This window comes from Colobus angolensis, unplaced genomic scaffold (genome assembly GCF_000951035.1).
Source record: "Colobus angolensis palliatus isolate OR3802 unplaced genomic scaffold, Cang.pa_1.0 Scaffold116, whole genome shotgun sequence".
NCBI classification, from domain to species: Eukaryota; Metazoa; Chordata; class Mammalia; order Primates; family Cercopithecidae; genus Colobus; species Colobus angolensis.
In genome coordinates this window covers 6137746-6151299 of record NW_012112697.1, presented here as the reverse complement: position 1 = coordinate 6151299, position 13554 = coordinate 6137746, and the positions used below count along the sequence as shown (strand labels likewise).

General features: G+C 45.1%; 1 protein-coding gene across 1 annotated transcript in view; it reads left to right on the top strand.

Annotated features, from left to right (window-relative positions):
- Positions 1-13554, top strand: part of GLG1 (golgi glycoprotein 1) — a 171649-nt gene that overhangs the window by 149029 nt on the left and 9066 nt on the right. Inside the window, exons 14-22 of the mRNA XM_011962462.1 lie at positions 927-989; positions 2062-2175; positions 3150-3238; positions 4174-4291; positions 5372-5464; positions 7408-7545; positions 10076-10199; positions 10921-11063; positions 11316-11417. Coding sequence (XP_011817852.1) covers positions 927-989; positions 2062-2175; positions 3150-3238; positions 4174-4291; positions 5372-5464; positions 7408-7545; positions 10076-10199; positions 10921-11063; positions 11316-11417 — 984 coding nt within the window. The remainder of the gene's footprint in view (positions 1-926; positions 990-2061; positions 2176-3149; positions 3239-4173; positions 4292-5371; positions 5465-7407; positions 7546-10075; positions 10200-10920; positions 11064-11315; positions 11418-13554) is intronic.

Sequence of the window (13554 nt, the reverse complement as noted above, 5' to 3'; positions counted from 1 at the left end):
GGCAGGAGAATGGCGTAAACCCGGGAGGCGGAGCTTGCAGTGAGCTGAGATCCGGCCACTGCACTCCAGCCTGGGCGATAGTGCGAGACTCCGTCTCAAAAAAAAAAAAAGTGGGGGGGGATTAGGAACCCTCATAAAGCACTGGGATGTTATTTAGAAATACAGAGGAGGGCAGCTAAAAATGTTAAAGTTATTTTGTGGGGCCAGAAATCAGAGAAGTGGGGAACTATCATTTTGTCTTAAACCTTTTAGTACTCTATTTGAATTGTCAAAATTGGCATTACATAAAATTACATTTCTCAACCAGTTCTTTTTTGCTTTCTAGTTTTCAGAAGTTCATTGCCTTCTCTCATTTTGTCATCTCCTCTCAAACATTCTTATTGTCATCATGGACTTATGAGAGCAGTCTGAGTGTATAGCTCTTTAAAGGAAGGTGTTTTTTCAGGAGCTAGTGTTGCACGGGTTTCTCTGTTTAAAGGCATTATTAGTATGTGTTCCCCAGAAACAGTAGTTTGGCATCTGCTTTGAGGGCAGTGCTCTGGCTTATGAGCTTATAAACTGAAGATGGATATCAGTTACCCTTGTTCTCATTTTGAACTGCTTAGCATTTTGGGAAAATCTCCAAAGGCTTTGCATACTCTAATGTTATTGCCACGTGGGTTTTTACCTCACTTTTCTTAATTCTGCCTTCTCATTTGTTCAGGCCGAAAGGGAATATGCCTCTAAAAATTTGCCTTTCAAAGTATAACAGAGGAGGAGTTCCATATTTATTCTGGGGCTATCTACTTCAAATACTAGAATCGTTTCCAAAAGTATATATTAGATTATTTGCCCATCAGATATTACTGATTCAGAAAGAGAAACTGCTCCTCCTCCACCCCAGGTCTTTCTAAAGCAGAAGCATTAATATATTTAATCTTCTACAGGATATTCAAATAGAAGCTTTGCTGATGAGAGCCTGTGAGCCCATAATTCAGAACTTTTGCCACGTAAGTTATGTCTGGAGGGGCAAGGGTTAAAAACAGAAACAAATTCACAGGGACTCTGCCCTGAGTATCTCGGACTCATCTCTGTCTTCAGCATGTATTACTCTTGAGTGTTAGCCAGCTTTGACAAGTTAAAATTAAAAATGTAAACAGGCCAGGTGTGGTGGCCAATACCTGTAATCCCAGCACTTTGAAGCCAAGGAGGGCAGATCACTTGAGCCCAGGATTTCAAGACCGGCCTGGGCAACTTGGCAAAACTCTGTCTCTACAAAAAATAGAAAAAATTAACTGGGCGTGGTGGTGCACACCTGTAGTTCCAGTTACCCAGGGAGCAGAGGTGGGAGGATCACTTGAGCTCAGGAGGTCAAGGCTACAGTGAGCCGTGATTGTGCCACTGCACTCCAGTCTGGGCAACAGAGTGAGACCCTGTCTGAAAGAAAAAAGAAAAAGTAAACAAGATCAAGAGAGAGGTGCCACCATCCTGGAACCTGTGTTTGATTAATTTTTGTGGGTAAAAGCAGGTTTGTGGCTAGCAGCAGTTACTGAGTTGCCCTTTTTAAGAAGAGATGGAACACGGAAGCCCCCATTAGTGTGGCAGAGTTGATTCCAGTACATCAGCCTAGGAATTGTTAGCATCAGCCCAGGAATTGTTAGCAGTAATAGTGGCTCCTCCTTCCAACTGTCTCCTAGTTCCTCAATATTGAGTGAATTTTGATTATTTCATATTTATTTACTGAACTACTTAAATTGTAGGAGTGAAACATACCCAGGAACCTTTAGGATCTGATAGTTGGGCGGCTATGTTAGATATTATCCCAAAAGCCAGCTGCTTTTAGGAAAGTGAAAAAAAAGCATATATTCTTGTCTCATTCGGAACACAGTGCTGTGTCAGTTTTATGCCACTGAATGTATACTGTTGTGATTCCTCACACTTATTTTGATTACGATTTATGGTGTGTCTTTTTTTTGTGAGGGCTTCTAGAATCAACCCTGCTTGCATTTATTTCAGACTGGGCTACAAGTTTTGTTCATTAATTGTTACCAATGAAGTGTAAATGCATGCTGTCTTTCCCAGGATGTGGCAGATAACCAGATAGACTCTGGGGACCTAATGGAGTGTCTGATACAGAACAAACACCAGAAGGACATGAATGAGAAGTGTGCCATCGGAGTCACCCACTTCCAGCTGGTCAGTGACACCTGGCTGCCGATTTCCCATCATAGCTGCCTGGATGGTGACTGAATCCCTTCCTTTTTTGGAACATCAGAGCACCTCTGATAAAAATTTTTCTGTTAAAAATTTTTTTCCAGCCAGGCACGGTGGCTCATGCCTGTAATCCCAGCACTTTGGGAGGCTGAGGTGGGTGTATCACTGAGGCCAGGAGTTCGAGACCAATCTGGGCAACATGGTGAAACTCCATCTCTACTGAAAATACAAAATTAGCCAGGCATGGTGGCACGCACCTGTAATCCCAGCTGTTTGAAAGGCTGAGGCAGGAGAATTGCTTGAACCTGGGAGGCGGAGGTTGTAGTGAGCTGAGATCACTGCAGTCCAACCTGGGCAACAGAGCAAGCTTCCATCTCAACAGTAACAACAAAAAAATCATTTTTTCCAGCCAGGCGTGGTTGGCTCCTGCCTGTAATTTCAGCACTTTGGGAGGCTGAGGCAGGCTGATCACCTGAGGTCAGGAAGTCGAGACCAGCCTGGCCAACATGGTGAAACCCTGTCACTACAAAAAATACAAAATTAGCCAGGCATGATGGTGGGTGCCTGTAATCCCAGCTACTCAGGAGGCTGAGGCAGGAGAATCGCTTGAACCCGGGAAGCAGAGGTTGCAGTGAGCTGAGATCGCATGACTGCACTCCACCCTGGATGACAAGAGAGAGGCTCTGTTTCAAAAAAAAAAAAAAAAAAATTTTTTTTTTTTTTCCAAATGTACGTCCTATTTTTATTTAGGATAGATGGAAGGAAGGAGGGAGGGAGGGAGGGAGGCAGGCAGGCCTGTTGTCGGGGGAGTACTGGAGAGATGAGCAGGTCGTGATGTCTCAGGTGTGGGGCAAGCCATGCAGGGTCTTGTGAGAGCTGTACGAAAAAGTGCCCCCTACCACTACTGACCACAAGTTGCCACCAAACTTCTGACTTTCTTTCTCTTCACCTTTCAGGTGCAGATGAAGGATTTTCGGTTTTCTTACAAGTTTAAAATGGCCTGCAAGGAGGACGTGTTGAAGCTTTGCCCAAACATAAAAAAGAAGTATGTAGCTTGTAGTTGTTTCATTCCACCTTCCCGAAGTCCCTCTTAGCTCCAGGATGAGTATGCGAGATGTCAGGCAGCCCTGCTGCTGCCTGGTGGGGTCAGCCCTGGAGGCCTCCTGCATCTCTCCTTTGATAGCATGACAAACACTCGGACTGTCTGCACAGAGCATCTGGCGATGGTAGTTCTCACCTGGAGGTTCCATTGGCTAAAGGAGCATTTTTAATTTTTAACTTTTCCAGTTAAGCCATCTAACTGATGAAGTAGGGCTAGATTGTGTACTTAGAGAAGCAGGGTGCAGTGTGAGTGAAAGAGGCGAACTGACTTCTTCCCTGCATCATCCCGTTATGTCATCTCGTCTAAGGTGGAGCAGTTTTTGTATTGGGTTAGATATTTAGTGAAAAAATAGAATCTTTGTTCATTTAAGAACTAAGTCAATGAGGAAACTGATAAGCTTTTTCAGCGTGGTTGCCCAAATTCTTCCATGTTGCTCTTGGAATGGGACATTTCTAGAACACTTGCCCTCATATAAACCAAATTCCCAGTTTGCTCAGGTTTCTCTACCTTTCAGGAGTGAGTTTCACAGTAGATCAAAGGTACAGTCCTAGAGTTAAGAGCAGCATTCGTCTGTGGTCACATGTTTTTAACACACATGTTGAACTGTCCTTGCACACATGTGCCCTGTCTGGCTTCCCCTTCCGTCAGGAATGTAGTCAGTCTTCACGCTGCTGCCTGCCTTTCATGACACCCCAAGTCAAATTGCAGCTTTTAGCACCCTGGAAAAAAAAAAAAACTGTAAGCCTTACAGGAAAGACATTCCCCAGAAGGGCATCTTGAATTTTTAATGTATGACCACCACCCCTCGCAGCCTGGCTCTCAGGCCATCTGCCCTCGTGAGGCTCCAGCCAGCTTCAAGCTTCTCTTTTCACCTGCAGGGTGGACGTGGTGATCTGCCTGAGCACGACCGTGCGCAACGACACTCTGCAGGAAGCCAAGGAGCACAGGGTGTCCCTGAAGTGCCGCAGGCAGCTCCGCGTGGAGGAGCTGGAGATGGTAATGCCTCCCAGCCTCTGCTCCCAGAAACCACAGTGGGTCAGGGCTTGGAAAGCTGGGGAGAGGCTAGGGCAAAGGGGAGGCATTTTATCCACTACTGTGATGGTTAAGACTTGAATTCCTGTGCAAAAGTTTTACCGTACGACCATTAGCTTCCTGTGTCATTCTTTTGATTTTGAATGATAAAACCTTTCTTCCCACATATAACTGGAAGTCCAGCTGTAAGACAGTCTGTAACTAAGCATGTGATCCAATAACTGGATCAGTAATGTCCTCGGGCTGGGCGCGGTGGCTTATGCAGGTAATCCAAGCACTTTGGGAGGCCGAGGCAGGTGGATCGCTTGAGGTCAGCAGTTGAAAATCAGCCTGGCCAATGTGATGAACCCCTGCCTGTACTAAAAGAGACAGGCCAGTGAGGTGGCTCATGCCCGTAATCCCAGCACTTTGGGAGGCCAATGTCATCGAATCACTTGAGGTTAGGAGTTCAAGACCAGCCTGGCCAATATGACGAAACCCCATCTCTACTGAAAATACAAAACTTAGCCATCTATGGTGGCACATACCTGTAATCCCAGCTACTTGGGAGACTGAGGCAGGAGAATCTCTTAAACCCGGGAGATGGAGGTTGCAGTGAGCCGAGATGGCGCCACTATACTCCAGCCTGGGTGACAGAGCAAGATTCTCAAAAAAAAAGAGAGAGAGACTTATTTCAAGCTGAAAGATTTGGTTCCCTAACTTTGAGCCTAGCTCTTTCATTAAAGTAATAATAAAAGTAGAACTCTACATTTATTGATGGTTTTGACTTTCCAAAGTGATTTTCACATCTCAGCAGTCCTGTGAAGGACTAGATCAGGTGTTTCAGAGTAGACTTGGCATTCTATTTTGCAAAGAAGGTCCAAGGCCATATAGCTAGTTGGTGACAGAATTGAAAGTAAAGCCTGATTCTCTTGCTGCAAGGCCACTTTGCTGTGTAGAAGCCAGAGTCACTAAACAAGATGCAATCAACAAATAAGTCTATAGAACATTTGACATCTCCAGCCTAAATCAAACTCACCTTTCCATGCTGGCTCCCTCATGTAGACAGAGGACATCCGCCTGGAGCCAGACCTATATGAAGCCTGCAAGAGTGACATCAAAAACTACTGTTCCACTGTGCAGTATGGCAATGCTCAGGTAACTTTTTGCTTTTCTTTTTTAATTGTAAAAGTAATGCGAAGGTAACATTGAATCTTTTCTCAAAAGCTGGTGCCCATAAGAAAGTAACATTTTAGTCATTAATTTTTTGCTGGTGAGACAGAACCCATCTCATCCCTTCCAACCTAATCATCCCTCCTTAAGCTACATCAGGCTGCGTTTCCCTGAGTTCTTCACCTGCACTCCTCGCTAATTCATTTTCTTCCCTCTTTCAGGTTACCTCATCCTTCCCTACCTTGTCTGCCTGGTAAACTCCTAATGATCCTTCAGATGCCTCCTCCTCTGTAGCATTCTCAGTGCTCTGCACCTCCAAAATTAACTGTTTCTTCACTGTGTTCCCATTGCACAGCAGTTGTTAACTAGACGTCACATCAGAATCACCTAGGATACTTTTTTTTTTAAATACACAGAAACAGGACCCTATCCAGAATTGCCAGGAGTGAAGTACAAACAAGTGATTTTTAAAAAAATATTCTCCTTACTACTCGGCTACCTCTTCTAGTTAAGGGCATTGCTATGGGGCTTCATCCTTTGAGATAATTACTTCATCATCCTCTTGTATCATACTGTTGCTGGTGCAAAGTCTGATGTCAGTCTAAGTCTCGTTGCTTTGTGGTTAATCTATTTCTGATAGGTTGTAGAGTCTTTATCTGTAATGGTCGGTAATTTCAGTGTGATATGATTAGGTATGGTTTTTGTTTTGTGTGTGTTTCCGGTTGGCTCTTTCAGTCTCACAATCTATGTCTTCCTTCAGTTCTGGGACATTCTCAATCATTGCTCTTTCACATATTGCTTTCCCTTTCCTTCCTTCTGGAACTCCTGTTAGACAATTGGAGCATCTGAGTCCATCTTCCATGTCTCTTTAACTTTTTCTTTGGTACTTTTCATTTCTTTGTACTGCATTTTAGATAATTCCTCAGTTCTCTTTCCCAGCATATAATTTATTCTTCAGCTCTGTCCATTCTACTCTAGAGAGACCACCAATCAAGTTTTGCTTTTTATTTCCTAGCTTTCTCATTGCTTCTTTTCATAACTACCTGTTATTGATTCTTATTTACTCTTGCCTTCTGTGTTGTTCTGAGGATTTTTAATATATTTTAAAATTCTGTTTTGATTGCTCTATTACCCCTTTCCGTCAGTTTTTGACTCCTTAGTTCATTTTATTTATCATCTTTCTTACGATATTAGTGTTCCTCAACTAGTTAGTGATTATTGGCCATGCCTTGAGGATTTCCCAGAAGTCTTACGGCTTCCTACTATAGCCCCAGCTGCTGCACCTTCCCATCTGCTTTCCTTCTTTTCATGATATCTAAAGGTTTACGGAAGGGAAGATTTCAGGATATACTTAATTCACTGTCTTAAAATTCATCTCATGACATTTTATGCTTTTGTATTTTGAGTGATAGCTCATCTTTTTTTAATCATAGTTACTTGTTTACGTAAGTTTGCCATGTGCAACTGTGATTTTATCAGGCTGAGAATTGGGTCTGATTCATATCTAGCATCCAGTAGTCTTTCTCAGGTGGTAAATAGTGGATTGAATTGAACCTCCTGGTTTGTGCCCACTGTCTAGTTGGAGCTGTTGGCTCCGGGAAAATGCAGAGAGCCTATTGTGTGCTCTGGAGGGAATCTCGACAAGGAGCAGCTCTGGAAGGCAGAAGAAACCAGAAATCCTGAGTGTTTCTTTTCCATTAGACTCCAGCACAGCCTGCCGGTCATCCTGAGTTTTTATCTAGTTGGATTTGCTGTCAGCTGTAAGGTTGTAAATCCTTATCTTTGGTGAGGAAATCTTGATTCCTATTGCCTGGGAATGAGAAATGGATAGAGAAATGGGAGGCACACTGGAACTGAATACTTAATTAAAACACATGGATGAGCAGTCCCTGACATCTCTTAACTTGACTGTAACTCTTTTGCCATAGATTATTGAATGTCTGAAAGAAAACAAGAAGCAGCTAAGCACCCGCTGCCACCAGAAAGTATTTAAGCTGCAGGAGACAGAGATGATGGACCCAGAGCTAGACTACACCCTCATGAGGGTCTGCAAGCAGATGATAAAGGTGAGGGGCTGACACCAAAGGCCGGGCACGGGTGAACAGCAAAACAACAAAGCACAAACAATGGCAGCAACTTCCTCAGGCTCAGCTTTCTCAAAGCGTGGTCCCTAGACGAGCAGCAGCAGCACCCCCTGGGAGACTGTGGGTTCCTGGGCCCCCCTCCAGATCTGCTGAATCAGAAACTCTGGGATTAGAGCACGAAGCCCGTCTTAACAGCCTCCCCAGGGGATTCTGATGCAGGCTTAAGTTTGGAAACCACAGAACTGGGATAACTGACCTTACTGTGACCTGAAGCACAAGTAAATGGATGTGCAATAAATAAATGATTGGTTTTGAGGACAGTTCATGGTAGCTATACTGAGAAAGTCACTATCTAGTGTCCTGATCATCCATCTGCCACTTTCAGAAGATTTTTCTGTTCTACGGGTTGTTTTGCTTCATTCTCTCCTCCAGCAGATGTTCCCTGCAGCAGGGCTGACCTAAGTACCTAGATGTCCGTTCCTTGATCTCGCCACACGTACACTAAACTCAAGGTTGGCTGGGCATGGTGGTTCACACCTGTAATCCCAGCACTTTCAGAGGCCAAGGCAGGCGGATCACCTGAGGTCAGGAGTTCGAGACCAGCCTGGCCAACATGGTGAAATCCCATCTCTACTAAAAATACAAAAATTAGCCGGGTGTGGTGGCTCATGCCTGTAGTCCCAGCTACTCAGGAGGCTGAGGCAGGAGAATCACTCGAACCCAGGAGACGGAGGCTATAGTGAGCCAGATCACACCACTGCACTCCAGCCTGAGTGACAGAACAAGACTCTGTCTCAAAAAAGAAAAAAATGTTTTTTTAAAAAACTTAAAGGTTCTAGCTCCTTTATTTCAGCTTTCCTTTAAAATAAAATGCTGCTTTTTACACTATCAAATAAATTCCAGAGAGAATTTTGAAAGTTACAGTGTAAGTCTTTTTAATTGGCCTGATGAAATTGAGTCATATGTAGAAATGGAAATGTCAGGCTCTGATCTGAAAGAGCTTTGGAAAATTTTCTAAAAGTCAGTGAGCAATCCATGTCTCCATAACAAGATGTCAGCAGATTGTAATCACACACTTTAGAGAACTAGAAACAGAACTAGGAAGAGAAGCTCAGTGCTCAAGTGTCTCAACCAGAGTTTATCAGACACTGTGACACTTGAAGACATGGATTAGCAGAACAGAGATGGAGTTTATTACTAGTCCAAAACTGATCCCTGACTTAAAGGACATCAGTAAGTGTACAGTACAGGAACCTAGCCCTTTACTGCTTGGTAGGGTTGTAGCCCTTTAGTTAAGATGAACCAAATGGGTCCTTACCCCACATCCTTGTTCACATTGGTTAGTGGAGAATTCCTAGGTTTTCCCACTGGAGTTGGGTAGATAGGGCTTGAGGGCTGCACAGCCACCTGGTACAGTGTTACATTCATGCTTAAACAATAAGTAAGTTCCTGAGATGCCATCTAACTTTACATCACCCACTAGATAGGGAACCAATCCTGTGTAAGAACCAGTGAGGCAGTAGAAAGAAATGTGAGAAATAGTAGAGAATAAGTAAGAAAGGGGAAGTTGGGGTGGGGTGCATATTCAGGCCTAGCTGCTCCTCTTGTACCACGTGATGCCTTCAGGCTGCTGCTTTCATCAGCTTTCGTATAGATGTTAAGGGTGATCACAGGCTGGTCCAAGTGCAGTGCTATTTACAACTAATTGATCACAGTTACTTACAGATTTATTTGTTCTTCTACACTCCCATTGCTTCACTTGACTTAGCCTTAAAAAAAAAAAAAAAAAGCCGGGCGCGGTGGCTCAAGCCTGTAATCCCAGCACTTTGGGAGGCCGAGACGGGCGGATCACGAGGTCAGGAGATCGAGACCATCCTGGCGAACACGGTGAAACCCCGTCTCTACTAAAAAATACAAAAAACTAGCCGGGCGAGGTGGCGGGCGCCTGTAGTCCCAGCTGCTTGGGAGGCTGAGGCAGGAGAATGGCGTAAACCCGGGAGGTGGAGCTTGCAGTGAGCTGAGATCCGGCCACTGCACTCCAGCCTGGGTGACAGAGTGAGATTCTGTCTCAGAAAAAAGTAGTTCTATAATGGCTTTAAGAAAGTGCCCATCTTGGCCGGGCGCGGTGGCTCAAGCCTGTAATCCCAGCACTTTGGGAGGCCGAGACAGGCGGATCACCTGATATCAGGAGTTCAAGACCAGCCTGGCCAACATGGTGAAACCTCGTCTCTACTAAAAAAAAAAAAAAAAAAAAAATACAAAAATGACCTGAGTGTGGTGATGCATGCGTGTCATCCCCGCTGCTCGGGAGGCTGACTTGGGAGGCTGAGGCAGGAGAATCACTTGAACTCGGGAGGCAGAGGTTATAGTAAGCCGAGATTGTGCCACTGCACTCCAGCCTGGGTAACACTGCAAGACTCTGTCTCCAGAAAAAAGAAAAAAAGAAAGTGGTCACAGATGGAGTTAATCGCCACATTTGGATAGCTGTTTGTATAAAACCGTTTCTTTGCAGAGGTTCTGTCCAGAAGCAGATTCTAAAACCATGTTACAGTGCCTGAAGCAAAATAAAAACAGTGAACTGATGGATCCCAAGTGCAAACAGATGATAACGAAGCGCCAGATCACCCAGAACACAGGTAAGATCTCGGCTTGGCCCTCCCGGCCCTGTGAAGCATCTGGAGTTCAGTGGCCACAGAGTGATCCAGTCAAACTCCCAGGGCTTTGTTGCCTGGGGATTTTAAGGGAGGAGTCTGTAAGCAGGAGGACTTCCACCTTTGAGGAGCATCCAGAAAAAAGGAGGGAGAGTCAGGGGAGAGAGGAGGCCACAAGAACCAGAAAACTGCCCTTGAAGAACGTTTAGAAGGAATCAGGGCCGGCATTCCTTGGAAAGAAAAATCTAGAAATTCAATAAAACTTCATGAGTGTGCCAGGAGAACGTACGGGTAATCTGGTTTGGAACAGAGACATTTCAGCTCTGGGTTGGAAGACCTCGTAACTTAATGGTCACAGTGAGTTGGATATTGTATTTCTTTCTCAGTGTTCTCAAAAGTATATGTTATGGGGAAGGTTGCTGATGTCCCCTTGATTTTTCTGAGGACTCCTTAAGAGTATTGGAGTCCCCACAAAACCCTGCAGAGTAGAAAGATTCCTGAGGACCTCCAGAAGTACTCGTTAACTAAGTCATATTGCTGATTAAAAACCGGGTAGTGAGAGCTCAGTAAATGTTTATTGAATAGACAAATCCATGGTTGTAGTCATGATCCTTGATATAATATGCTCCCTTTAGGAAGGTGGATATCTTAAAATGTGTGAATCAGGTGGAATGTTTTGTCACATGCTCACTGCTTTCTGCTGTAGATTACCGCTTAAACCCCATGCTAAGAAAAGCCTGTAAAGCTGACATTCCTAAATTCTGTCACGGTATCCTGACTAAGGCCAAGGATGATTCAGAATTAGAAGGACAAGTCATCTCTTGCCTCAAGCTGAGATATGCTGACCAGGTAAACGGGCCTGGGCTCTCCACAAAGGTGTATTTATGGAGCCTCTGGGAATTTTCTCTTTTGAAATCCCTAGCTTGCTCCCGTTTTCCCAAGACCGTTTTCATATCTTCCCGAACCTGGGGGGCCAAGGGGCCAGATCAAAAGCAGGCGTTTTGTTTTTTCTTGTTCTTTTTGTTTTTTTGTTTTTTTTTCACGTCCTGCAAAAGCTTCGTTTTCTGATCAGCCCATGTATCCTCCCTTTGTCACATGCAGCGCCTGTCTTCAGACTGCGAAGACCAGATCCGAATCATTATCCAGGAGTCGGCCCTGGACTACCGCCTGGATCCTCAGCTCCAGCTGCACTGCTCAGATGAGGTGGGATTTGCGTGCAAAACTGGTTACACGCAGAGCTGCTCAGAGAATTTTCCATTGGAGAAAAGTTGTTTACTTTCTCTCCCTTCAGCTGTGAATGATCTGGTGAATTGAAGGTCATCTTCTAGGCTCTCCATGTTCTGCGTTCCTGTTCTCTATAACACTGAATTCAACTTGGCGTTAGTGTGACACTCTAAAGCGTTATTCCATATTTCTCTGTTGAACAAGGGTGTTCTTTCATTATAGCTCTCTGTGTAAATTTGTTCTTCCCTTCTCCTTATTCTGTATGGTAAACCCAAGACTTGCCAGAAAGATAAAAGTACTTCCAGCTGGCCATGGTGGCTCACTCCTGTAATCCCAGCACTTTGGGAGGCCAATGAGGGGAGATCACCTGAGGTCAGGAGTTCACGACCAGCCTGGCTAACATGGCAAAACCCTGTCTCTACTGAAAATACAAAAAATTAGCCAGGTGTGGTGGTGCACACCTGTAATCCCAGCTACTCAGGAGGCTGAGGCAGGAGAATTGCTTGAACCCGGGAGACAGAGGTTGCAGTGAGTTGAGATCGTGCCGCTGCACCCCAGCCTGGGCGACAGAGCAAGACTCTTGTCTCAAAAAAAAAAAAAGGGCCAGGCGCAGTGGCTCACACCTGTAATCTCAACACTTCAGGAGGCCGAGGCAGGCGGATCATGAGGTCAGGAGATTGAAACCATCCTGGCTAACACGGTGAAACCCCGTCTCTACTAAAAAATACAAAAAACTAGCCAGGCGAGGTGGCGGGCGCCTGTAGTCCCAGCTACTCCGGAGGCTGAGGCAGGAGAATGGCGCGAACCCAGGAGGCGGAGCTTGCAGTGAGCTGAGATCCGGCCAATGCACTCCATCCTGGGCGACAGAGCAAGACTCCGTCTCAAAAAAAAAAAAAAAAGAAAGTGCCCATCTTTGGAAATTATTGGACTTCTTAGCTAGAAAAGGCCTTGTAGAGAGCCCTGTTCATATTTCAGGAGCTCATAGCAAAAGCCATTACAAAAAAGCTCACTCATAAAACTGTCCAAAGAAAGTTAATGTTTTTGTCTTTGCTATGGGCTATGTTTCTCAACTCCTGTGTATGTGTGTATGTGCAGGTGCGCACATGTGCACACTTTCAAGTTGTGAGTCTGGTTTGACCCCGAACCTATGTGAATGTCAAGCATTTGCTTTTCATATTTTATTTGGTTATATATAACCTTGCTCCTGTGGAATCAAGTAGCAGCCTTCTTTTTGACAAGTCCTGAGATCTGACTCAAGTCTCAGTGTTGACAGTGTAAAGATACTACATGTATTGGTTTTCTACTCTGTGTGCCAGTCCTTGTGAAGAATGAAGCCTGGCATCCAATACAGGAGGAGGGGCATGAAACCCACCAGGAAGCTGTTTGAGATGAGCCCTGGCACAGGTGTGGGAGGATCATCAAACTGACATGTTTAGAGACCAAGGGTTTTGGTGATAGCAGTGCTACTGCCCCTGGCTTGTAAAACAGCAATAGGCCAGTGAAGCGGGGACACAGATCCTGCGGTGTCCAGAGCTGATTGGAATCACTAGACTCATCTGCTTTTGAAACTGTCAGTAAGGGCCGGGTGTGGTGGCTCACGCCTGTAATCCCAGCACTTTGGGAGGCCAAGGCAGGAGGATCACCTGAGGTCAGGAGTTTGAGACCAGCCTGGCCAACATGGTGAAACCCCATCTCTACTAAAAATATAAAAATCAGGCCAGGTGCGGTGGCTCATGCCCTGTAATCCCAGCCTTTTGGGAAGCCAAGGCAGGCGATCACCTGAAGTCAAGAGTTTGAGACTAGCCTGACCAACATGGAGAAACTCTGTCTCCACTGAAAGTACAAAATTAGCTGGGCGTGGTAGCACATACCTGTAATTCCAGCCACTCGGGAAGCAGAGGCAGGAGATTTGCTTGAACACGAGAGGCGGAGGTTGTGAGCCGGGATTGTGCCATTGTACTTCAGCCTGGGCAACAAGAGCAAGACTCCATCTCAAAAAAAAAAAAGAAAAGAAAAATCAACCAAGAATGGTGGCAGGTGCCTATAGTCCCAGCTACTCAGGAGGCTGAGGCAGGAGAATCACTTGAACCTGGGAGGCAGAGGTTGCAGTGAGCCG